This window comes from Microtus pennsylvanicus, chromosome 1 (assembly GCF_037038515.1).
Source record: "Microtus pennsylvanicus isolate mMicPen1 chromosome 1, mMicPen1.hap1, whole genome shotgun sequence".
Classification (NCBI taxonomy): Eukaryota; Metazoa; Chordata; class Mammalia; order Rodentia; family Cricetidae; genus Microtus; species Microtus pennsylvanicus.
The window spans coordinates 119392719-119420498 of record NC_134579.1 but is presented as its reverse complement, the minus strand read 5'-3'; the positions used below and the strand labels follow the sequence as shown (position 1 = coordinate 119420498).

Genomic DNA, 27780 nt, shown 5'->3' with positions numbered 1-27780 from the left:
TGATACAGTGTAGCTTAGCCACACAGTAAGAGACTACACATCTGTAACATCTGTGATACAGTGTAGCTTAGCCACACAGTGCAGAGACCCCCACATCTGTGTACAGTGTAGCTTAGACACACAGTGCAGAGACCCCACATCTGTGATACAGTGTAGATTAGCCACACAGTACCCTGATATGATCACAGCTGTGATTTCTCCTATCCTGGCTAAATTGTTCATGGTCAGGTGTGATCCAAATACAGTAGATGAAAAACTCCAGAAAAAACAAGTCACAAGCTTTAAGATGTACATCTTTCTTTGCTGCTCTGCATGAGAATCAGCCCTTGGTAGAGTGTCCGCTGTATACACCACCCACCCAATAGTACCATGGTCACAGCACCACAGGAGCTGTATCCAAGTAATCCTTATCTTAGTCAATAATGGACAAAAGCACAAGAGTAGTGATGCTGGCAATTCCACTGCAGCAGACACCTGTCGGCTTTACTTCAGTTCCTACTGTTGTTAATCTATGTCTAATTTAGAAATTTCTATCAAGATAGTGTGGTGGCATATGTCTTTAACTCCTTCACTCTGGAGGCAGAGGCAAGAAGTTCTGATTTAGAGGCCTGCCTGGTCTACACAGTGAGTCCTGGACCATTCAGGATTATTCCTTTTGGGCCTATGCCTCAAAAAAAATTTTTTTGTACCTTATCATAGGCATGTATAACCAAGAAAAAAATCATAACATGTACAGAGCTCAGTACTAGTTATGGCTTTAAAGACCGACTGGGGCCTGGAAACATGACCCACAGGTGACAGGGGACCATTATGCTCTGTGGAGAACTGGTGGGCCCTGTGGTCATAAGGCCCAGCCCAGCATTATCAGGGAGGAACGTGGGGGTGCATGGCAGCCCAAGACAGGATTAAAATCCAAACTCAGATTGCACTTTCCACTTTGTGCATTTGATGTGGATTCCCCTCTGTATGCTGTGAATGTTTTATTGCCACTGGTTAATAAAGAAGCTGCTTCGGCCTATAGTAAGGCAGAATAGAGCCAGGCTGGAAGAGATAAGGAGAGAGTAGACAGAGTCAGAAAGATACCATGTAGCTGCCAAAGGAGAAAGACACCCCCTTGCCAGAACTTTACCAGTAAGCCATAACCTTGTGGCGATATACAGATGAATAGAAATGGTTAATTTAAGACATAAGAGTTAGCTAGGAATAAGCCTGAGCCATTGACCAAACAGTGTTGTAATTAATATAGTTTCTGTGTCATTATTTGGGTCTGGGCAGCTGGAAACGAACAAGCAGTCTCTGCCTACATGTATGGTTGTGTACTATTATGCAGAATCACTATGTTGAGTCACTGTGTTCCCACACATCTTTAAAACTGGACAGGAAGGGCTAGGCAGTGGTGGTGCACGCCTTTGATCCCAGCACTCAGGAGGTAGAGACAGGTGGATCTCTGAGTTTGAGGCCAGCCTGGTCTACAGAAAGAGTTCCAAGACAGGCTCTAAACCCTATCTTGAAAAACCAAAATAACTAACCAAACAACATCAACAAAACCCCAGGACAGGAAGGAGGTGTGCTGTGCCTGTTAAAAGGTCCTGAGCATTGCTGTCACAGCTCTGCTCAGTCCTTCACAGCCTCGCTGCTGTCTCCTGCTCTCTCTACTTCCTCCGCATGGCCACGCCACTGCTGGTGCTGTTTGTCTGCCCGCCTCTAGCAGCTCAGTGCCTACGAGAGTGTCTTCTAACCAGTAGTCAAACTAGTTGTAGATGGAAACCAAGAGGGAGCTGGCTAGAACTCTGCGTAACTGAAGAATAAGCAGGCCAGGAGGAAGAGTTCCTGAGGCTTTGCCCAGACTTCTGGTTCCTTGAACTTGCAGCACTGAGTGAGATCTCTCTAGACTCCTCTAAGACCGCTGAGCTTACCCAGGGCAACTGATTTCCAGATAAGATGCTCCTTTGATTAACATCTGTTCAGAGAGGAAGCAGTGGTCTAGATGGCTGAAGGGCTCTTAAGGGCTGGAGAAATGGTTCAGAGGGTAAAGCTTGCCTTGCATGAATGAGGAGCAGAGCTCGGTCTCCATGTAAAAGTGGGATATAGGGGTGTGTGCCTGCAATCCCAGTGCTGGGAGGTGGGTACAGTGGGCCCCTGGGGGCTCCTTAGCTTGCCAGTCCAGTCAAATGGGCCAATTCTAGGTTCAGTGAGAAACACTGTCTGCAGGTGGAAAGTGACGGAGGAAGACACTTGACTTTCAACTTGTGGCCTTCACTGCTCACATAGAGAAATGCTTGTATGCATACGTACACAGAAAACATACAGGCACACATGCACACACACACAGAAATGCATGTGCACACACCAAATTAACTCCTTAAACAGAAGTGCTTACACACAATGTTTAGGAACAAAACATCCATTTCCTGTAAGCAAGAGACCTTGGCTTGTCACAAGCAACCTTTCATAGACAGCTAAATTGGACTTAAAGCAAAAATGCTCATTGTGGTTAACTGCGAAGCTTAACACCTTCATATTCTAATAGTGTGTGACATGCCAGACTTAGTGACACTCACATAAAAAATAAAAGCAAACAAACAAAACAAAAACAAACTGCGTGGAAGAAAAGTGTGCCCCATTCCAGGGTCACAGGGGTGGTGTCACTCTGTAAGAGCTGTACAGGGACAGTGTCTAGCAAAGTGCCAGGCTTTCAGTCAAATGGAATGGGGAGGAGGGTGGAAGTGGCAAAAATAAAAACTCTAGAATGAGGACTGGGGAGATGGCTCAGCAGTTAAGAGCACTGGCTGCTCTTGCAGAGGACCTGGGTTCAATTCCCAGCAAACACATGGTCGCTCACAACTGTCTGCAAGTCCAGTTCTAGGGCATCTGGTGCCCTCTTCAGACCTCTGGGCACTGCACATACGTGGTGCACTCACACATATGAGGGCAGAACACTCATACATACAAAATAAAAATAAATAAATCTTAAAAGAAAATTCTAGGATGAAGGCCGGCTAGACGGCTCAGTGTGCAAGGGCACTTGCTGCTGTTGACTTGAGTCCAGTCCCTGGACCACATTTTGTTCTTTCCACAAGCATGTGCGCACTGCAAAAATGCACACACAAAATACATGGGACAGAAATCTTTAGAAATTCTAGGAGACTAAAAGGATTTAACTTTAGGTTTCACAAGATGACAGTAACTTTTACCATCCCTTGGCTGACTGTTCTCAGAATGATGCTTCCGATACAGTAGGCAGGCATATTTAGTCTTATGGAAAGCACACCATATGACAAACTGGCCAGCAGTGACAAGTGTTATTATCAATTACAAAAGTCTAATGGGACAGAAACAGGACTTAAAATTTTATGGTTCAAATAAATAATTTTAAAAATTAATAGAAAAAAGAGACTAGAGATGCTCTGACTTACCCAAGCAGTATGTTCCTTTAAATAGCAACCTTTGTACTCAATGGTGTTCGGATGCTTCAACTTCTGTAAAAACTTAACTTCCTTAAGAATATCTTGCCATTTCTATGGAAATCAGAAAAACTGTTTTATTAATCAGGATGAAAACAGCGTCTATCAAGTGTGTATATACATATATAAATACATTTTATAGTTTTCTTCTTCTGTGTTAGATGGCTATAAGGTAAATGTTTAATAAATGAACCAGCTAGTTACCTTGTGCCATATTGTCTTAATACAACGTAAGGTCCAAATATCTCATCAAATATATCGAAATTAAAGCACTACTCACATCCATGTTCTATGCTGGAAGGCTGTTGCTTAGATCCAATATCAGGAAGTTTTGCTAGAGGCCCCCACAAGAGACCACATATGGCCAGTGGTTTCCTGTGCGTCCAAAGGCAGCTCACTTACTGAGTAACCTAGAAAAGCCTAACTCCCCTTTCCATCTTTCTGGGTGTTTTCTTTTCTTTTTGAGACAGAGCTTCTCTGTGTAACAGTCCTGGTTGTCCTGGCCTCAAACTCACAGAGATCCACCTGCCTCTGCCTCCCAAGCGCTGGATTAAAGGTGTGTGCCACCACTGCCTGGCCTGCATCTTTCTCTAACTCTTTGGGCCTTCTTGCTGTTTCTCTAGAGCAGTGGTTCTCAACCTTCCTGATCCTATGACCCTTTAATACAGATCCTCATGTTGGGGTGACCCCCAACCATGAAATTGTTTTTGTTACTACTTCAGAGCTGTAATTTCTCTCTTGTTAGCGAAATTACATTACTGAATTGTAATGTAAATATCTGATATGCAGGATAGCTGATATGTGACCCCTGTGAAAAGCCATTTGACCCCAATGGGCCAACCCACAGGTTGAGAAACATTGCTCTAGGGCCTCCCTCCCTGTCCGCCATGTGTCATGGCGGCTTAAATGGCACGGTTTCCCCTTGTCTCCCTGCTCTCATGGGCAGCTACTGAGGTTTGCAGTTTGCCTTCCTGGGAAGGATTTTCTTTAAAACTCTTATGAAACTGTCCTTGATTTGAAAAGGGAACACAAAAGAACAACACTGTAATAAATACTTAAATATCTTTCATGGATTACATTATGGAAAGCTTTTTCTATGTTTAATAGACACACACTAATCCTATGTGTTATAGGGTACTCTACATATCTCCAGCCCATTGGTCATCTCAGACAATGACCATGTCTCTGTGGTGAGAACAGTGGGCTCAGCCCTTCTAGTGACTTTTGAAATACACATGACAACCCCGGGGACGAGCAGCCCTCCCCTGTGTGGACGCCAGAGCTCACCCAAACGTCACACTTCTGTTTAGGCACGGGACTGTCTTACCTCGTGGGTCTGCTTCCCACTGTAGGACATTTTCTTAACTGCAACCACCTCGTTGGTGTGAGCATTTGTTGCCTGTTACAAGATAGAGGAAGAAAAATAGAAAGAGTTAAGCTATTCAGGCACCTTAAGCAGTGGGCTAGAGCCTAGCAACATTTGCTCCCACACCTCGGCAACGTCGTTCTTGAGGACACCCCCACTGACCTCATGGGAACGGTTTCTCAAATGCTTGCTGTAATAACATGAGAGAGTTATTACAGGACATCAAGAAAATACACGGTCAAAAAAAAGTTACAAAGGTTGGGATTCACCTTCTTAGAGGCCCAACAATGGAGTACCAGCTAAACACACGAGATCAACCATGAAGAGAAAGAACCAGACAATCAGGATGGAGAGAGAGCTCAGAGTTAAGAGCTCTGGCTGCTCTTATGAAGACCTGGGGTTGGTTCCCAGCACCACATGGAGGCTCAAAGCATCCATTACTCCAGTTCCAGGGGATTGGGCTCCCTCTTCTGGCCTCTGTGGGCACTGCACACACATGACACATACGTGCAGATGAGTAAAAATAAATCTTTTAAAAAAGAACCAGACAACCCCCAGACACACACACACACACACACACACACACACACACACACACCTATTGCTGTACTATTCAGCAGGTAGCCAAGACACTTTCCCAACGCTAAAGTGCAGGGAAAATGAATGCATATTAAAGAATTTTATATACTCACTAAGGTGACAGGATCTATTATAAAAGGTACCTACTAGTTAAATGCTTTCAATTCTGAAGGTCTCTAGACAGGCATGGATAAGGTAATTATTGATTTATAATATATATATACTTTCATTAAAAACAAAACCTTGGCCTGGGAGTTGGCCATAGCTTAGCATGAGTAAGGCCCTGAGTTCCAGCCCAGAACCAGAAATAGACAAACAATTACGCATAGTACATGCTTGGTCATGAAGTCATATTTTAATCTGTAAAAAAATCAAATTCTTCACGTTTACTAAAAGAAAACACGATAGAGGTATCGGAGAGTACTTGCCCAGCATGTGTGAGGCCTGGGAGCCACTATCACAGGGACGGGGAGCAGGGGAGAGGGCAAGAGGGAAGGGGAGGGGAGGGGAGGAAAGGGGAGGGGAGGAGAAAGGAGAGTCGAATAGAATTAGACAGAGCCATTAAGTAATTTCTCATGGGTTGGAGAGATGGCTCAGCAGTTAAGAGCACTGCTTGTTCCTCCAAAGGTCCTGAGTTCAATTCCCAGCAACGATATGGTGGCTGACAGCTATCTGTAACGAGATCTGGTGCCCTTTTCTGGAATACAGTCATACACACAGGCAGAAAACTGTATATATAATAAATAAATAAATCTAAAAAGAAAGTAATTGCTCATTAAAAAAATTACAGTCGATGCTGTTTGCTGTTGCTTCCTTACGCCTACAGGGCCATCCTAGTTGGACTAGCAGTGTGCACTTACTCTGGGACTCAAAGCTGAAAACAATTTCCATGTTGATTTCCTATAGACATGTGAAGGTGCTTTGTACATGTATGTGTGTTCACTGTGTATGTGTACATGTGCATATGGCGGCCAGAGGAGGACGGAAGGCCCTGCTCTATCGCTTTACACTTTATTCTCTTGAGACCAGGTCACTCACTGGACCTGGAGCTGAACTGGCGGCCAGTGAGACCCAGTGATCCTCCTGCCTCTGCCACTGACAGCGCTGGAGTCACAGGTGTGTGAGGGTTGTGTAGCCACATCCTGCTTTTCACTGGTGCCGGGGATTCGAACTCAGGTCCTCGCGCTTGGACAACAAGTGCTCTTACCCACTGAACCATCTCTCCAGCCTAGGTATGGGAAATTTTTAGTACAGCTTTATATTGGTTACAAGTCAGAACAAGACACTTGATAAAGATTTACAACAGGCCGTGTGGCTGTGGAACACGCCTTTAATCCCAGCACTTGGGAGGACAGGCAGATCTCTGTGAGTTCAAGGCCAGCCTGGTCTACAGAGTGAGTTCCAGGACAGCCAGGGCTACACAGAGAAAACAACAACAACATCAAAACAGAAATAGAAACAAACCCAAAAACCAAACAAATGAAAAGAAGATTTTCCAACAGAAGAGGAGACTGCGTAATCTCTCCTTTACGGTACCCTGCACTGTACTCTGTGTGACTACAGTTATCCTGGGAACACAGACTCACACTATAAATTTCCAATAGAATGAACAATCTTGGGAGTTCTGGACAAGATCACAGGCTGCAGACATGCTTTCTGGGAACTTTGTGTCTTCTTATTGTTTCCATTCTCCAGACTGCTGCTAGTTTATAAAGATACTTTTATTCATTCATTCATTCATTCATTTATTTATTTTGGTCTTTCAAGCCAGGGTTTCTCTGTGTTCTCTGTGGCTTTGGAGTCTGTCCTAGAACTAGCTCTTGTAAGCCAGGCTGGCCTCAAACTCACAGAGATCCGCCTGCCTCTGCCTCCCAAGTGCTGGGATTAAGGTGCGCGCCACCACCGCCCAGCACTTATTTATTTTTAAGATTTTACTTTTATTTAAGAGAAGTGTTTAAGTCTGTCTGGGTGTGGGTTTGCGAATATGAATGCAGTGCCTGTGGGGGTTAGAAGAGGGTGATGGAACCCTTGGAGCTGGGGTTGCAGAGAGTTGTGATGAAGGTTCTAGGAACCAGCTCAGGTCCTCTGCAAGAGCAGTAAGTGCTCTTAACCCCTGAGCCATTTCTCCAGCTCCTGATAAAAGTATAAAAGCAAGCACAAGTTTTTATTTCGTTCTATTGCATTTACGATGAAGGTCAAAAACAGTTCTGCCGAGATGGACTGATGGAGGCGACCTGCAGAGGACCAGCTGGCTCTAAGAAAGCACTAGAGACTGCAAAACTCACAGTGGCTTGAGTGACCAACATGAACCGGGCTGGCATCGAACTCACAGAGGTCTGCCTGCAGCTCGCAGCACAAATAAACAGAATGGTGTAAATCCAAACCATAAATGCATGATGTTGTGGAATAATCTTTTTGTACATTGTGAAAATTTGTCACTTGGATTGGTTTAATAAAAGCTGAATGGCCAATAGCTAGGCAGGCTTTTTAGGGCAGAGAGGACGCTGGGAAGAAGGGTGGAGATATAAAGAGTAACCACACACATGGAACAAGCCGGACACATAAAAGGGGACAGAGGTAAAAACTACTGGGCTGGAGAGATGGCACAGTGGTTAAAAGCACTCCTTGCTCTTCCAAAGGACCTGGGTTAATTTAAATTATAAGAGCTAGTTAGAAACAAGCCTAAGATATTGGCCAAGCTTTTATAATTAGTAAGAAGTCTCCATGTGGTTATTTGGGAGCTGGCTGGCGGGACAGAAACTGTCTGTCTCTAGTATGTCATCAGGCTAACACTTCTTATGTTCTAAGTGGAACACACACCCTCAGCCAATTAATTTCACAAGAGCTGTGAGAACTTATGAGTCACTTTTAACTCATTTCCTGGTACCACTCCACATACAGTTGCTAACCCCAAAGAGTCAGCAGGAATTACAACATAACATGTTGGTCTCCCACTCAAGTACTAACCGGGTTCAGCCCTGCTTTGCTTCTGAGAGCAGAAGGGATGAGGTCTGCTCAGAGTAGTATGGTTGTAGAACAAACTCTTGATCTTTAAGACTACCTAGAATAGCTATGGTTTATCAAAAATACTAATTGGCCATATCAATAACTATGAGTTTTCCAACATCCATTCATCCAACCAGCAAATCTTATTAATTTTTTAAGATTTATCTATATATTTTTGTCATTGGTGGTGCCATCATGTGAGTGTGGAAGTCAGACGGTAACTTGCATGAGTTGGTTTGATCCTTCGACCACAGGATCTGGGGACTGAATTCAGGTTGCCCACTGAGCCATCTCCCTAGATCCAGGACAAACACTTACTATGTGTTCATCTTTGTTAGGTATCGTGCTAAATGGTAGGGGCAGAATCGTGGGTAAATATGCCTGGCACACATCTCTCCACTAACAGGAGAGACAGAAGACTCAAAGCAGAGCTGGGTATGTGGTTAGCATGCCTCAGTGTGGCTTAGGGGGTACATTTCTGGAAGGAATGAGGTCTATATCAGTGCTGATGTGGGATGGTTGATGAATAAAGCTGTTTCAGCCAGTGGCTTAGCAGAGTACAGTCAAGTGGAAATTCAAACAGAGACAGAGAGAGAGTAGGCAGAGTCAGGGAGATGCCATGTAGCTGCTGAAGGAGATAGACACCGGAACCTTACCAGTAAGCCACATACATCCTCATGGCGATACATAGATGAATAGAAATGGGTTAATTTAAGATGTAAGAGCTAGGAATACGCATAAGCTATTGGCCAAACAGTGTTGTGTTTAACATAGTTTCTGTGATTATTTGGGTTTGGGCAGCAGGGAAATGGATGAACAGTCTCCTTTTACACAATGTCTAAAGATGAACAAGAGTCAGCAGAGATGGGCAGTGGGGAATGTTCCAGCAGAAAGGGTCATACACGGTCCTGGAACAGGTGATAGAGAAACTGAGAGGGGAGCTTAGATGCACAGGGACCACACTGGGATGGGCCTTGGTGGCAACAGCAAGGACATTAGCTTAGACTAAGAATAGAAGTGAGGCTACAAAGCCTCTTTAGCAAAGAAGAGTGAGCTACAGTGAGCTATACACATGTGCACACACACACACACACACACACACACACACACACACACACATTTTTTTCAGCAACTGAGGAGACAGGGACCAAACAAGCAAACAGAGACCAAAGGGATGGTAAGGTCTTCTTGAGAACAGTGGCCCTGGTGTAACAAGAGAAAGGATCCCTCCTTGGCCAGAAGGAAGGTGTGCCACTCACGATGAATTAACAACACCTACGATGACCAATGAGAAATCGATCTTTGAGGCTCTGTCTACATGTCCACAGTAGACAAAAGGGTAAAACTGTTTTATTTTTTTATAAGTTTCATATTAAAGCATTGGCATCCTTTTTACCTGTCTTCAGTGAACACACTTCTGTATGTGAACAGTATAGACTAGTGGTCACCTGTAGGCATCAAAACCTCCAAAGTCCCTCTATCATTTCTCTGGTTAAGTATTAGCAACACGTGACAGACCTAGCACCCACTGCACACAGGGGTGTTAGCCTTCCCATCAGAGTGTTCTTCAAAGGGACAGACATGAGTTAAAATGCCAGTCCCAAAGCAAACACTAGGCATTCTGTGGGGTGGCCTCACCACCCTGCGACATGGGCTTGTTTCTAAGTGTCATTGTATACTTGGTCTTCTGTATTTGCTATGAGGCACTGGGTCTTTGGAAATGCTGTCTGCTTTTTAAAATAGAAGAGTCGGGTAGAGAATGGGGCAAGAGAGATTCAGAGAGGACGAACTGATCACAGAGCAACAGGAGTGAATGGAGCGACCACTGGTGAATGTGTCTGAGCAAGGCAAACACGTTAGAATGAAGGCATGCAGCCGGGCAGTGGTGGCACACACTCAGAGGCAAGGCAGGCAGATCTCGGAGAGTTCATGGCCAGCCTGGTCTACAGAGTGAGTTCCAGGACAGCCAGGACTGTACACTGAGAAACCCTGTCTGGAAAAACAAAACAGAAGCAAACAAACAAACAAAAAGAAAAGAATGAAGGAATGCAAAATGTTTCCATTTTATTTTTAAAAATTTTAGCAATTTATTTTTATTTGTAAGTATATATGTGTGCCTGCTTGAGTATGTGCACCACGTGTAAGTAAGCAGGTCCTTATGGAAGCCAGAGGGGGCTTTGGATACATGAAATCTGAAGTTACAGCGACTGTGATCCACCTGACCCGGGTGCTGGGAGCCAAACTTGGGTCCTCTGCAAGAGCAGTACTGGCTCTAACAACTGAGCCATCTTTCTTGGCCCCAAATGTTTCCATTTTAAAGAACTTAAAAACTAGGTAAAACAAAGTTACTCTGCCTTAGGGTGTCAAAGTAACAGTTACATATAAAGAATAGCAAGAGGACATGTGCCATGAAATACAGACAGTGGACACTGCTCAGGGAAGGAGGGAGTGGTTGCCCTGGGAACAGGAAGGGCATATGAGGGGCTTCTGGGATCGAGCAGTATTCTTCTTGTGCTGGTAATTCCCCAGAGACTGCCTTTTAATTATTGCTTAAAATATGTAGTCGTAAGGGTAGGTGCTTGCTTTTGTTTTTCTGTTGGTTTGAGCTTTCAGCCTTGGTCATGCTAGACAAAGCTCTACCTCTGAGTTATGCTCAGGCCAATTTTTTTTTGTGTGTGTGTACTTCTTTATGTATGATATATTAAAAATACTTTAAATAGAATTTAATATATTTTAAAAATAGAATCTTTGTGAAAAAGAAAATGGGAAAAATAAATAAAAATATTTAGAAAAGAAAAAGGAAACAGGATTTTGCTTGGGTATTTAATGTTATAGTAAAAAATTAAGACTAAACAGAAAATGGTCCTCCCTTTCAGCCATAGGAAGCTGAGTCAGTGATACAATACCAAGATGAGTATGGGATGTGGCTGAAGAAAGGGGGACTATGGGAGCACAGATAGCAAGAGCTGCAGGAGGGCTCTGAGGAGACTCGTGGTGAAGCGAGTTGCAGGAGGATGAGCTGGACATAGGAAACCTTATTGGGAAGGACAACTGAAGGAGAGCTGTACCCGGAGGGTTGAGGCTGAGGCCCACTCGAGAAGAGTGATTAGAAACAGGACTGGGAAGGAGAAGTTACAGTTCACTCTGCTCCTAGTTGTTTTACTAGGCTATTTGCTCTGATGAAGCAGACTCCTACAATTTCAAGTGGAAGGACTCTGTTTCACATGACCGACTCCAGGTGAATGGGCTGTGCTCCCACCACTGCCATTTCTTACCTTCGCATAAAAAATACACCTGAAAGATTAGGGATTAGGGATAGCCTTGCACCATTTATCAGAAACCAGTGACTTCCTGTGATCGTCAATAAATGTCTTTACATATCTCTCTAAATAGCTATTTCTCTGTCCATCTATTCACCTACCCATCCATTTATCCGCTCATCCATCCATCTATGCATCTATCCACTTGTCTACCCATCCATCCATCCATCCATCCATCCATCCATCCATCCATCCATCCATCCATCCATCCTTATATCCACCCATTTATACATCCATCCATCCTCCTACCCACCTATCCATCCATCCACCCACCCATCTATTTCCTTACATTTATGTAATTCCTACCATTGGCAGACATTATACTAGTTGCTAGGAACACAGTAATGAATGATATGGACATAGCACTGTTATCATGGTGCATATTATTTAGGGTAAGGGACACACATGACTAGTCACTGTGCTAGCATATCCCTAAACATAAACACAGGCTGTTAAGAGGTAGAGGGTTGAATAGTAAAAATTGTCTTGTGGAAGTAATGTTTAGGCTGAAATCTGCCAGACTGATAAGGGCTCCACAGTTGGGATGGGGGGTTTGGAAGCTTTGGGGTGAAGGGATGGAGAGAAGAGGCTGAAGGAGCTTGGCATCTCGAGGAAACACACAGGGATCGACTTCAAGTTTATCACTTTGCCTTACCATGGTTGGAATAGAGCCTAGCGCTCCAGAACTGCCTCCAGCAATGACTGTGCATCTCTACAGGGAACACAAGTGTGTTTTCCAGTAGACAGCAGGGCTTATTCTTCCTGAGCCTACTCTACCCCATAGGCCAATTACTTACAAAGTACACAGCTCCAAAGCTCCCATGTCCGATTTCATGCAAATCAATAAAAAGCTCTTCAGGGTCATCTTTGTAGAAGAGGTCAGCAATCTCTGGGTCCTTCAGTACTCCTTTCCGCATGGTGGCCAGCGGGGCAAGCACGCTGCTCTTTGATGGCCCAGTCCTTTTGTTTCTCTCATTGACTGCTATTTTTGTTCTTATGAACCTTCAGTCCCTGCAGAAGAATGAGAGTTGGCTTTCAGTTCTTTCTCACATACTTCTTTGATGATAATACAAACACAAATTACCATTGAGAACTTATCTGGGCCAACGAGATGGCTCAGCAGGTACAGGTGCTCGCTACCAAGGCTGATAACATGAGTTCCATCACCAGAACCCACAGGGAGAAAGAGAGAACTGACTCCTGCCAGTCATCTGCCCCCACATGTACACCGTGGCATGTATGCGACCACCTACCTCAAACAGATAGAATAATATCTAATAAATTCAAAAGTATCTTCATCTTACAACTCAACAGTAAAAGGACAAGAAGCCCAAATTTAAAAATTGGCACAGGACTTTAATAGACTTTTCTTTAAAAAAAAAAAAAAAGACATAGACTATGTTACAAAACTTGACATCATCATCAGAAACAAAAATCATTTTGTGCTGACTAAGACATCTATAAAAGCAGACAAGTACTGGGAACTGGGGAAGGCAGGGACAGGGCTCTATATACCAGCAGGCAGGGATGCAGAACAGCACAGACATCTTGGGAACCAAAATTCATGAAAAAAAAAAACAACCAACCAGCCAACCAACCAACCTGTCAACAAACGAGAAACCAATCAACCAAACAACCAATGAAGCCTAGTACCTGAAGTTAGTGTTTGCCTTAGGAAAGCACTCCAGTGAACTGGAGTGGTGGCTCAGAGATTAAGAGCACATGTTGTTCTTGCTGAGGACCTGAATTCAATTCCCAGCACCCATGTCAGGGGGCTGACAACCACCTGTAATTCTAGCTCAAGGGGATCCTACATCCATCTTGCCTTTTATAGGACACACACAAACATACACAACTAAAAATTAAAAAAAGAAGAGAATAATATTGTTAGGTACATACCCAAGAGAAAGGAAAAGATATTCTTACAAAATACTCAGACAAGTTTCAGAGTGGCGTTATTCCTAATTACTAAAAAGTAGAAATAACCCAATGCCCAGTAACTGGTGAATAAATAAAATGTAGTATATAATAGAATAAATGAAATGGACTATAATATCCAGTCATAAAAAGGAATAAGGGTCAGGTGTGGTGGAGTACGCCTGTAATAGGGAAGTAGAAGCAGGTGATCTGTGAGGTCACTCTCCCTAGTTTTATATAGTGAGTCTGATGGCAGCGTGGGCTTCATGAGACTCTGTCTCAAAAAAAAAAAACACACAAGAAGGATTATCGTGCTCTCTGCTCCTACGTGAATGGGTCGTGTGAGAGTTAAGTGAACAAAGCCAGCATAAGAGACCACATATGTATGATATCATCTACATAAGATTCCTAGAAGAGATAAAGACATGGAGAGATTACTGGCTACTCAGTGGGTGTGGTCAGGGACAAATCTAAAGGGCAGCCAGCCTATTAGGATGCTGAAAATGTCACAAGTTGACTGAGGGTATGATGGGCAGAGCCAGTTGAATCCAGCTCTGGATGGGACAGCTCTGGATGGGACAGCTCTGGATGGGACAGCTCTGGATGGGTTCATGTTCTGGATGGTAGCATGTGGAATAATCCCTCTGTATGCTGGAAAAATGTGTTATTCTCACTGCTAATAAAAGCTGATTGGTCAACAGCTAGGCAGGTGTTGGGGGTAGAGAGAATGCTGGGAAAAAGAAGGTCAGAGCTAGAGAAGTTGAGAGCCAGGTACGGAAGGAGCAACATGTAAAGTTCATTGATGAGGATTAGAGAGCCTCGGGGCAGCACACAGATGAATAGAAATGGGTCAATGTAAGTTCTAAGAGCTGGCTGGAGACAAGTCTAGCTATTGCCCAAGCATTTATATTAATAAGAAGTCTCTGTGTGGTTATTTGGGAAGTGGCTGGTGGAACAGAAAAGTCTGGCGACAGGCATGTGATGTTTTCTTGCAGCAAGGAGCTCAGGTGACTTGACAGTTCTTTATTAACCAAGCAGAGAAATTGCTATCAACTAGAGACCGTGGCCATGCCCACTCTGAGCGGCCTCTGAACAACTTGAAGCTTCCATGAGTAGCAGAATGCCATTTGACTTGTCTGTGTGTTCTCATACCAATAAATGAACACTAGTTCATTCTGTGTCAATTCTATTCTTTTCCTTGATTTTTGAAAAATATTGGGATGTTACTTTTCCTCTCTTGTTTTATTATAAATAACCCCTCCTACACACAAACAACCACTCATTTCTGTTTGAACTAGTTATAGGATAGACTGTTTCATCTTTGAACCCTGGCTAACCAGGCCACACGTTTAGTTATTAGCCAATAAATCAATTTTCTTCAAAATATGATAGTTTCAAAATTTAAAAGGTCACTTGTTAAAGAAGTAAAGGTGGCGGTGCCGGCAGACACATCCCCTCTTGTGATGTGACAGGCTGGGTGCCAGTGCACATGGCTGCATGCCTCAGTTTACCTGAATCATTGGTGTATGTAGGTGAGCACCCCAACCTAATCATCTGTACCCATCAGCCGGTCCATTCTTACTGCACCAGTGTTTTCACAACATTGTATCAGGCAGATTGTCAGCGTCGGAATCCGTGTCATCCCGTATTTCATAATGGCCTTGGGTCAAGTAAATCAACAGACACCCAAGGACAAAGTGGTTGACTCTTACAAACCAAAGGGGAGTATCTCTCAATATAAGAGTTTAGAAGGCTGAGCTGGTCGAGTTTTTTACTTACAAATCAAAAATCCAAGCCTTCTTAGGGGAAAGAAATGTAGTTCATTTACTCCAGAGTGCGAGAGTTGGGAGCAGAAAATACGAAGCTGGTGTCAAGCCAAGAAAAACAACAAAAGGCCTATAAAGCCACGCTAAGAAATATGGACTTTAAGCCATGCGAAACAGGGTGCCACGTAAGGCTTTGAATAAAAAGAAGGGTCCACCTTGCCAGAACTACACCTTTCGTCCCGGGCCACTGTCCTCATCTTCAGACACTGACAGTCAGGTGTAGCCCCAACACGTCAGTACTGTGGGAAGGTATGGGGCGGCTCACAGTGGGCTTGCCTCCCTTGTTCCTCCTGGAGACCACACCCAGCAGGAAGTGTATGACATCCCCTTGAGAAAACCGGAGAGAACTAGTAACTGAAATTCAGTTGCTGAAGTGGGTTTTGAATTTCTGAATACTTTGACTTTAGTTAGGATTAAACTAAGTTACTAGCAGTCAGTCTTGAGAAGACAAGAGATTATGCTGTTATACTATAGACCAAAAGGAGTTTTTTTAAGAACTAGATATTTAATTGTACAAAAATGAGGCCTTAAAAAACCTCTCAGAATAATGATGAGTGAACATTTAATTAGTAAGCACCGCAGCAGAGGCAGCAGCCGCACACTAAATCAATAAGCTTGACTCCCCACGGTTAATAAGTTCAGAAATAGAAAGAAGAGCTTTCTGGTTCTAGCCAAGATGGAGGAACGGGCACTTGATTTATTTATTTTCTGTCACCTGAAACAATCAAAGCATTAGAGGAAACACACATGGGATGGTATTTGAAGACAGGGGCTGCCAGGCCATTGACAAAGATTCCTGACTTATGAGAAGCAGATGCAAGCCACAAGACCTCCAGTGTGTGCCCCGGGATGGTTTCCGGGTGGTACAGGTAAAGATTGAGGGACCCATGGTAGGAAAAGGGAACTGTGAGACCCTGAGGTGACCCTGATGGCTAGTGTTCACAGGGCACAGCTCAAATAGAGGAACAGCGTCAGAGAGGGTGAGAGGAGCCATACAGACTCCCTGATGGTCTGCAGTATGTGCTAATAGGAAGAAGCTATGCCAGGCTAGGGCAGAGTCACCTGAAACTCACAGAGAAAATGGTACCTGGGACTCACTCTGCAGCACAAGTTAGCCTTGAACTTGAGGCAATGCAAGAACAGTAAACATAGAACTGGAGCCCACATGTTTAAAGTCAGAATAAGGAACACTCAAAGCAGAGATGTACAGGATGGAAGAGACTCAAACAACTCGCATTGGGGAAGGGACGATACAAGGTCTGGGATAAAAATAAGTTGCAAAATGGAAAAAATATTAGTAAAGCATAAAAGAAAGATGAATAAAATAAAAAAAGGAAAGCTGGATGGAAGGAAACATAGCCAAGTGTCACTCAGCCGGGGACACCTTCATATTCATGAAGCCTTGTGTGTGTATATATATATGTCCAGCTGGCACCCTGAAGGAGAGGAAGATATGTTAAGATGATAAAAAAAAAAGAGCTGAAGAGTCAGCTCCGTGGTTAAGAGCACTGATTGCTCTTCCAGAGGACCTGGGTTTGATCCTCAGTACCCACATGGCAGCTCACCACTGTCTGCAACTCCAGTTTCAGGGTATCTGATGCCCTCTTCTGGACTCTGTAGGTGCCAGGCAGGTATATGGTACATAGACTTACAGACAGGCAAAACACTCATATGCATGAAATGAACAGGTAAGTTAAAAGATAAGATAAAAATCAAAATCAGTAAATCTTTCTTTGGAGAAATAATGTTGGGAACATTTACAAATCTGGAGAGAATCAGAAACTCTAGGACCTGAAGATGTCTATGAAGAGTCAGGGACAAAACACACTAAGGCGTATTACAGGAAAACCATGCAAACTTGTGGTAAGGGCTGGAGGAGCGACTTGGGTTAAGAGCACTGGTTGTACTTCCAGGGGAGCAAGGCTCAATTTCTAACATTTATGTGGTAGCTTACAACCACCTGTAACTCCAGTTCCGGGGCATCCAAAGTCTCTCTTGGCCTCCATGGGAACCCTGGGCAGTGGGAACTCATACAGTACACAGATATAACATAATAGGGATAGAAGTCGTCCAACTCAAAAGCACAGAAAATATATTTAACAAATGCATAGAAGAAAACTTTCCCAACCTAAAGATGGATATGCCTATGAAGATAGAAGAAGCTTACAGAACACCAAATGAACTGAACTAAAAAGAGTGCTTTCGTCACATAATAACCAAAACACTAAACATACAGAATATATATAGAACATCTATAGAACATTCTATCCAAACATAAAAGAATATACCTTCTTTTCATGGAACCTTCTCTAAAATTGACCACATACTTAGGTAACATAGCAAACCTCAACAGATACAAAAAAAAAAAAAAGAATTGGAATAACCATATGGCTCAAAGTTAGAGTTCAATACCAACACTAATTTCAAAAAGCCCACAAATACATGGAAATTGAGTAATGCTCACCTGAATCACCAATGGGTCAAGGAAGAAATAAAGAAATTAAAGATTTCCTAAGATTCAATGAAAATGACCACAAAACATATCCAAACTTAGAGGACACAATGAAAGCGGTGTTAAGAGGAAAGTTCATAGGACTAAATGCCTACATAAAGAAAGTGGAGAAATCTCACACAAGCAACTTGACAACACACCTGAAAGCTCTAAAACAAAGAGAAGCAGACTCACCCAGGAGGACTAAACAACAGGAAACAATCAAATTGAGAGCTGAATTCACAAAATAGAATCAAAGAAAACCATATAAAGAATCAATGAGACAAAAAGTTAGTTCTTCAAAAAAAAAAAACCAACAAAATATACAAACCTTTATTCAGAATAGCCAAAAGGCAGAAAGAGAACATCCAAATTTAAAAAAAAATCAGAAATGAAAAGGGGGACATAACAACAGACACTGAGGAAATCCAGAGAATCATTAGCTCACACTTCAAAAACCTGCACTCCACAAAATTGGAAAACTTAAAGGAAATGGACAACTTTCTGAATAAATATCACTTACCAAAATTAAATAAAGACCAGAAAAGCAAATTAAATAGACCTTTAACCACTAAGGAAATAGAAGCAGTCATCAAATGTCTTCCCCCCTCCCCCCAAAAAAGCCCAGGATCAGATGGTTTCATTGTAGAATTCTACAAGATTTTCAAAGAAGAACTAATACCAATACTCCTCAAATTGTTCCACGCAATTGAAACAGAAGGAACATTGCCAAATTCTTTTTATGAGGCTACAGTTACCCTGATACCCAAACCACACCATGATACTACTAAGAGAATTACAGACCAGTCTCACTCATGAACATTGACGCAAAAATGCTCAATAAAATACTGGCTAACCAAATCTAAGAACACATCCAAAAAAAAAAAAAAGATCATCCACCATGAGCAAGTAGGCTTCATCCCAGAGATGTGGGGATGGTTCAACATGTGAAAATCCGCCAATGTAATCTACCATATAAAAAACTGAAAGAAACAAACCACATGATCATCTCATTAGATGCTGAAAAAGCCTTTGACAAAATTCAACATCCCTTCATGATAAAAGTCTTTTATACAAGGAACATACCTAAACATAAAAAAGGCAAAATACAGGAAGTCAACAGCCAGCATCAAACTAAATGGAGAGAAACTCAAAGCTATCTCATTAAAATCAGGAACAAGACAAGGCTGTCCACTCTCTCCATATCTATTCAATATAGTGCTTGAGGTTCTAGTTAGAGCAATAAGACAACAAAAGGAGACCAAGAGGATACAAATCGGAAAAGAAGAAGTCAAACTCTCACTATTTGCAGATGATATAATAATATACATATGTGACCCCAAAAATTCTACCAGGGAGCTCCTACAACTCATAAACACCTTTAGTAATACAAGATTAAGTAAAAAAAAAAATCAGTAGCCCTCCTTGACACAGATGAAAAACAGGCTGAAAAAGAAATTAGAGAAACACTACTCTTCACAATAGCCACAAATAACATAAAATACCTTGGGATAATTCTAACCAAACAAGTGAAAGACCTGTATGACAAGAACTTCCAAACTTTGAAAAAAGAAATTGAAGAAGACACCAGAAAATGGAAAAATCTCCCATGCTCTTAGGTAGGCAGAATTAACACAGTAAAAATGGCAGCCTTACCAAAATCAATCTACAGATTCAATGCAATGCCCATCAAAATCCCAGCAAAATTCTTCACAGACCTCAAAAGAACAACTCATCTTCATACAGAAAACACACAAAAAAAACCCCAGGATAGCCAAAATAATTCTGTACAACAAAAGAGCTTCTGGTGGCATCACAATCCTGAACTTCAAACTCTACTACAGAGCTACAGCACTGAAAACAGCCTGGTATTGGCATAAGAACAGACAGGAGGACCAATAGAACCAAATCGAAGAACCAGATATCAATTCACACACCTACAAACACCTGATTTTTAACACAGAAGCTAAAAATATAAAATGGAAAAAAGAAAGCATATTCAACAAATAGTGCTGGCATAACTGGATATCAACATGCAGAAGAATGAAAATAGATTCATATCTATCGCCATGCACAAAACTCAAGTCCAAATGGATCAAGGACCTCAACATAAAATCAACCTCACTGAACTTCAGAGAAAGTGGGAAGTACACTTGAACACATTGGCACAGGAGACCACTTCCTCAATACAACACCCCAGTAGTGCAGACACTGAGAGAAACAATTAATAAATGGGACCTCCTGAAACTGAGAAACTTCTGTAAAGCAAACACCTGGTCAATAAGAAAACGACAGCCTACAGAATGGGAAAAGATCTTCACCAACCCCACATAGGACAGAGGACTGATCTCCAAAATATACCAAGAACTCAAGACACTTAACATCAAAAGAATAAATAATTCGCCGGGCGATGGTGGCGCATGCCTTTAATCCCAGCACTCGGGAGGCAGAGGCAGGCGGATCTCTGTGAGTTCGAGACCAGCCTGGTCTACAGAGCTAGTTCCAGGACAGGCTCCAAAGCCACAGAGAAACCCTGTCTCGAAAAACCAAAAAAAAAAAAAAAGAATAAATAATTCAATAAAAAAGGGGTACAGACCTAAACTGAGAATTCTCAACAGAGGAATCTAAGATCTAAAGTGGCTGAAAGACACTTAAGGAAATGCTCAACATCCTTAGCCATCAGAGAAATGCAAATCAAAACAACTCTGAGATTCCATCTTACACCTGTCAGAATGCCCAAGATGAAAAAAAAAAACAACAACACTGATGACAGCTTATGCTGGTAGGAGTGCAAATTTGTAGAGCTGCTTTGTAAATCAGTGTTGCAATTTCTCAGAAAATTAGGAAGCAATCAAACTCAGGACCCAGCAGAACTGCTGTTGGGTACATACCCAAAAGACACTCAATCAAACCACAAGGGCATGTGCTCAACTATGTTCACAGCAGCATTATTTGAAATAGCCAGAACCTGGAAACAACCTAGACGCCCTTCAACCAAAGAATGGATAAAGAAAATGTGGCAGATTTACACAATGGAGTACTACACAGCAGTAAAAATAATGACATCTTGAAATTTGCAGGCAAATGGATGGAGCTAGACAAAACCATATTGAGTGAGGTAACCCAGACCCAGAAAGACAAATATAATATGTATTCACTCATAAGTAGCTTTTAGACATAAAGCAAAGAAAAACCAATGTACTATTTAAAATCCCAGAGGAACTAGACAACAAAGAGGACCCTGAGAGAGACATACATGGATCTACATAGGAAGGTGAAAGAAACAAGATCTCTTAAGTCAATTGGGAGCATGCAGGTTACAGAAGAGGTGGGAAGGGGGGGAAGGGAGCAGAGTGGAGAAAAATGTAAAGCTCAATAAAAAGAATAAAAAATTATTTAGAAAAAATAGAGATAATCCACTGGGCTGAGGGGAGAGAAACTGGAGTATGTGGTCCCAGAGCCACTGCACTGGCTGAGGGGGTGTGCCAACACTCCCCCCCCCATTTCTGCACGGACCATATGTACACACATCATATATGCCTACAGATGTACTCAAATTAGCAAGACACAAATAAGCTGACCGTCAGGGGACAGAGGACATACACCTGCTGTAAAGAGAGACGAGTTTTCTGGTACCATGAGTAGATTTCAGCGCAGGGCACTGAAGGGCACGATGATGCTGATCATGCTAAGGACATGAATCCAGTAGAGAATATGGATCCAAGTGTTATGTCCCTCAGAATAGGACATTAAAATATGTGGTTAAAAACTGACTTGAGCCAGGCCGTGGTGGCGCACGCCTTTAACTTCAGCACTCAAGAGGCAGAAACAGGCGGATCTCTCTGAGTTCGAGGTCAGCCTGGTCTACAGAGTGAGTTCTAGGATAGACTCCAAAGCTACACAAGAAATCCTGTCTCGAAAAACCAAAAACCAAACCAAAACCCAAACAAACAAACAAACAACAACAAAAACACCTAACTTGATGGGGGTCCATGGGTTAGGATGCACTGCTCACGTGTGTGAAACTGTCAGAGAACAGGTCAAGACATTCTATTAAAATACTTTCAAAAAGACAATTGAGTATTGAAGAGGTGACTCAGCAGTGAAGAGCCCTGGCTGCTCTTCCAGAGGACCTAGAATTTCCAGCAACCACATGATAGCTCATGCCCATTTGTAACTCCAGTTCCAGGGGATCTGATACCCTCTCCTGGCCTCTGTGGGCACCAGGCATGCACACGGTGTGCAGGTATACATGCGGACAAAACACCCATGCATAAAATAAAATAAAAATAAATAAATCTTGAAGAAATAATCTGTGGGTTGAAGAGCAAATGAAGAGAGAAATAAGAACCCATTTTGACTGGATTGAAAAACGCAAGCACACGGGGGTGGGGGATGGGGGGTGTATAGCCTGCAACCTTAGTGCTTGAGGGTCTGAAAGGGGGATCATTGTGAGTTTAACAACAGCCTGGGCTACAGAGTGAGACTCTGTCTCAAAAATAAAAACAATTGAGGGCCGTGCGGTGGTGGCGCACCCTTTAATCCCAGCACTCGGGAGGCAGAGGCAGGCGGATCTCTGTGAGTTCGAGACCAGCCTGGTCTACAAGAGCTAGTTCCAGGACAAGCTCCAAAACCACAGAGAAACCCTGTCTCGAAAAACCAAAAAAAAAAAAAAAAAAAAAAACAAACAAAAAAAAAACCAAAACAACCCCCCCCCAAAAAAAACAATTGAGTAAATGTAAAAAGAAAAGCAGAGGCAGGCACATTGTATCCAAACCACATCATGTTGCTAACTTTCCAAGGCAATGCAAAGCAGGGGACACAGGGCAAGTTTTAAATCAGTGACCTCAACTTGCACTGTGTATTAACAATCAAAACAAGCCAGGTGGTGCACACCTTTAATACTAGCACTCGGGAGGCAGAGACAGGCGGATCTCTGTGAGTTCGAGGCCAGCCTGGTCTACAGAGTGAGTTCTAGGACAAGGCTCCTAAGAAACCCAGTTTCGAAAAACCAAAAACCAAACCAACCCAACCGAGAAGAGTCACCTGAAACTAAAGTGAGCAGAGGGAATAATGAAGATTAAGAGGAAATTATTGAAATAAAAAATGCAATGAGGCCAGGCGGTGGTGGCGCACGCCTTTAATCCCAGCACTCAGGAGGCAGAGGCAGGCAGATCTCTGTGAGTTCGAGGCCAGCCTGGTCTACAAGAGCTAGTTCCAGGACAGGAACCAAAAGCTACGGAGAAACCCTGTCTTGAAAAATCCAAAAAAAAAAAAAAAAAAGCAATGAAAGCGAAGCTTACTCTTTTAGGAAAAGAATTAGTAATCTCATATCAAATTTATTTGTTAATAAAAAAGAGACAGGTGAAACAAGCGGCTAATGAGAAAAGAGAGAGAGGAGACATTGGTATTTTTTCACAGGTACCGGGGGAGTTAGGAACTTTTCTGAACACTGTTGTATAAACAAATTCAAGAACTTGGAAGAAATGGTCAGATATTTCAGAAGGCACAAATCATCATAGTTGGCTCAAGAAAAAAAATTATCTGACCATTATATTAAAACACTTGAAACCTGAGCTGGTGAGAGGCTCAGCATAAGCCTGTGGCTTGAGTTCAGTCCCTGGAGGCTACATGGTGCAAGGAGAGAACCAACTCGGGGAGCTGACCTCTGACCTCCACACACGCACTGTGGCACGCTGGTGCCCTCTGACCTCCACACACACACCGATGCTGGTGCCCTCTGACCTCCACACACGCACTGTGGCATGCTGGTGCCCTCTGACCCCCACACACACACCGATGCTGGTACCCTCTGACCTCCACACACGCACTGTGGCATGCTGGTGCCCTCTGACCTCCACACACGCTCTGTGGCATGCTGGTGCCCTCTGACCTCCACACACGCACTGTGGCATGCTGGTGCCCTCTGACCTCCACACACGCACTGTGGCATGCTGGTGCCCTCTGACCCCCACACACACACCGATGCTGGTACCCTCTGACCTCCACACACGCACTGTGGCATGCTGGTGCCCTCTGACCCCCACACACGCACTGTGGCATGCTGGTGCCCTCTGACCCCCCCCCCACACCGATGCTGGTACCCTCTGACCTCCACACACGCACTGTGGCATGCTGGGCAGAAATATACACAGAATAAATAAGCATAACAATTTATTTTAAACTGAAATATAAGATTTTCCTGCAAATAAACATCCAGGCTTTAGCAGTAATTCCATCTCACATACGGGGGAAAAATAAAGCCAGTCTACACAAGTACTCCAGAAGGGAGCAAAAGGGAAGTCATTTAAAACAGAAACAAAGGCTATCCTGCCTTCAAGTCATCCACGGAAGGTCGAGTCCACATCAGACTTCCTCAGAGTTAGACACATCTGCTCTTCCAAAGACGTGCCACAGCACGTAAGGGCGGTAACACCCACACCGTGTAAAAACCTGCACAAAAATGTGCCTCACAATGGACTTGTAAACAGAGAGTATAAAGAACTCTCAAAACCCACTTAGCAATTTACTTTTTATTGTTTACTTTGTTTTGTGTGTGGGTGTTTTGCCTATATGTACGTCTGTGTACCACATGCATGGCTGGTGCTGGCAGAGGCCAGAAGGGGGAGTTAGAGCCTCTGGACCTGGAGTTACAGAAGGCTGTGAGCCAGCATGTGTGTGCTGGGAACTAAACCCAGGGCCTCTGCAAGGGCAGCCAGTGCTCTTAATGCTGAAGCATCTCTCCAGCTCCTACAACTCATTTTTTTTTTAAAAAAATGGGCAAAAGATTTAAGTAAGCCCTTTACCAAGAAATATTTCTAGATGGCTAGTGAGAGATGCTTAGCAGTAAATCCCCAGAGACACAAACCTAAGTCACAGGATACCAAGGCACACTCACTGAGATGGCTAACACGGAAAACCTCAGACCAGGCACAGTGAGGATGCATGAACAATCTGTGGTACATGGAGTTCAAGTAATGTAGCACAGTAATAAAACACGCTGTGGACATATGCTCCGACATGGGTGAATCTCAAAAGAAGGATGCTGAGTGGAAGAGTTCACGCAGAAAGGATCATACCCTTTATGATCATTTATGTCACATCCTAGAAAATACTGATAGGGCTGGACAGATGCTGCAGTGATTCAGAACACTTTCTGTGTTTGTAGAAGACCCAAGTTCAGTTCGCAGCACCCATAGCAGGTGGCTCATAACTACCAGTAACTCCAGTTCCCAGGTTCTGATATCCTCTCCTGGCCTCCGTGGGAACTGCACACACACACACACACACACACACACACATTTATTGGGCCAGGTTGCTTGCGACAAAAGCCAGGGAGGAGGGCTGAAGGGGCACAATGGAGCTTTGGTCAGCAGAGGATCTGTTTATTATCACTGGGATGATAGTTTTACAGACATATGTAGATTAACTCAAAGTTATTCCCAGTGTCAGAGGTGGGAACATACCAGACACATACATGCACCTACACACTCGGAGGACATAAACAGGAATTTCAGAAGAGAGACACCAGTGGTCATGGAGGACAGGAAATGTATGTGGCATCACAAATAATCAGAGAACTAGTAATTAAAAAGACAAGACACTTTAAGCCGGGCAGTGGTGGCACATGCTTTTAAACCTGGTGCTCGGGAGCAGAGGCAGACGGAGCATTAAGTTTGAGGCCAGCCTGGTCTACAGAGTCGGTTCCAGGAGGGCCAGCACTACAGAGTGAGCCCTTGCCTCAAAACAACAACAACAACACGAAGACACTTCTTTGCTCACCATATTGGCCAAATAACCAAGAAACTCTTTTTTTTTTTTTTTTTTTTTTTTTAGTTTTTCGAGACAGGGTTTCTCTGTAGCTTTGGAGCCTGTCCTGGCACTAGCTCTTGTAGACGAGGCTGGCCTCGAACTCACAAAGATCCGCCTGCCTCTGCCTCCCGAGTGCTGGGATTAAAGGCGTGCGCCACCACCGCCCGGCTACCAAGAAACTCTTATTTCTGCAAGCTTATCTGCCTTTTCCCGGCAGTGCACTCTGAGGGCTCACACAAGGCCATGTCTTTCTTTGGAAATTTTAAAAATTATTATTATTTTATGTATATGGATGTTTTACCTTCATGTTATAGTTACATGCATGCCTGGTGCCCATGGGGGCCAGAAGAGGGCACTGGATCCCCTGGAACTGGAGTTACAGACAGTTGTGAGCCTCCATGTGGGTGCTGGGAATTGAACCCAAGTCCTCTGGAAGAGCAGCCAGTGCTCTGAGCCACTGAGCCAGTTCCTCAACCCAAAGCACTTATTTAAATTTTTTTAAAAAAAGATTATTTTGGTTATTTTAACAGAGGTGCTGCGGAGATGGGAAATGGTGAGTCCTTCACGGACAGACACAGGTTTCTGGGCAGCCTGGGTTGTATCTGAAGGAGGAACTAGGATTCCAGGTAATGTTTAATGTCCTGCTTTTTGCTTATCTGCATTAAGAAAAACATGTTTTGAAAATGCTATCACATCTGGGCAAGTGATAGGAACTCACTGTGGTTTGAATCCTGAACACCCCTCCCCACCCCAAAGCCCCTGTGGCAGACACCCATGGGCTGTTGCTACTAGGAGTGGTGCCTGGGGAGGCGGAGCCAGCAGGAGGCCTTGGATCATGGGTTTGTGCTCCAAAGGGTGTCGTGGAACTTCACCTCCCTCTAATTTTCTCTCTTGCTCCTTGGGGATGAAGGGAGAAGTCTGTCTCCACCACACACTGCTGTTATGAACTGTTACCTCATCAAAAGCGCCAACTGACTATGGACTGAAAACCCCCAAGCTGTGAGCCAGACATTTTCTCCATATATGTTTATCATTTCAGATATTACAGGGGCAGAAATCTAACATGGAAACCACTATGAAATTCATAATCTAAAAGCTAACTACAATAAAAATCGTGCTATCTCTTGGTATATGTAAGTATGTGTGTGTATACATGTGTGTATGTGCATTTTCCTGGAGAAGGGCATCAGCAAGCTGTTTCTTATTACCGCGTGATTCTCCATGGTTATCTCTGACAGACGATATGGAGGATCTGAAAAGAAACCGTGTGTGTGCGTGTGTGTGCGTGTGTGTGTGTGTGTGTGTGTACATGTTTAAGTGGGTGTAGATGTGCTCGGCCATGTCTGTACAAGTAGAGGCAGGAGACCAGTAAAGGTCTGCTCCTCAGCTGCTTCTCCATCTAACTTTGGAGACACGGTCTTTCACTGAACCCAGAGTTCATCAGTTCAGTCAGGCTGGCTGGCTAGTGAGCCCCAGTGTGCCTCTTGTCTCTGTCTCCACCTTGTAATCCCACAGCTGGGATTACAAATCTATGCCACCATGCCTGGTTGGTTATGTAGGTTCTAGGGGGATCAAAGGGAGGTCTTCATGCTTGTACAACAAACAATACGCTGACTGAGTCATCTCCTCAGGCCTAAAAAGACCACTTTTAATAATATAATATTTAAAAAACATTTATTTCATTTTGTAAATTGTATACGTGCATGTGTCTGTGTGTGGGTTTGTACACATGCATGCAGTGCCAGTGGAGGCCAGAAGAGGGCACCCAATCTCCTGGAGCTGGAATCACAGGTGGATGGAAGCTGTCCTATGGGGGTGTAGGAACAAAACTCAGGACTTCTGCAAGAGCAGTACATGTTCCTAACCACTAAGCCATCTCTCTAGCCATATCATGTACCATTTTCTTGCTTAAGTGTTTTCTTCCTTTTGTGTTCTTACAAAGATAGTAAAATTTCACCATAGAAAGCATCACTTGTTCCTATTTTTTTTTTTTAGGTGG

The 27780-nt window shown here is 43.4% G+C and overlaps 1 protein-coding gene across 2 annotated transcripts in view; it reads right to left on the bottom strand.

The window, feature by feature from the left end:
* Positions 1 to 27780, bottom strand: part of Taok3 (TAO kinase 3) — a 182715-nt gene that overhangs the window by 82881 nt on the left and 72054 nt on the right. For both annotated transcript variants that reach the window (XM_075981864.1, XM_075981865.1), the window contains 3 exons: positions 12533 to 12746; positions 4792 to 4863; positions 3417 to 3518 (listed from right to left, as the gene is read on the bottom strand). In XM_075981864.1, coding sequence (XP_075837979.1) covers positions 3417 to 3518; positions 4792 to 4863; positions 12533 to 12652 — 294 coding nt within the window. In that variant the 5' untranslated portion in view covers positions 12653 to 12746. The remainder of the gene's footprint in view (positions 1 to 3416; positions 3519 to 4791; positions 4864 to 12532; positions 12747 to 27780) is intronic.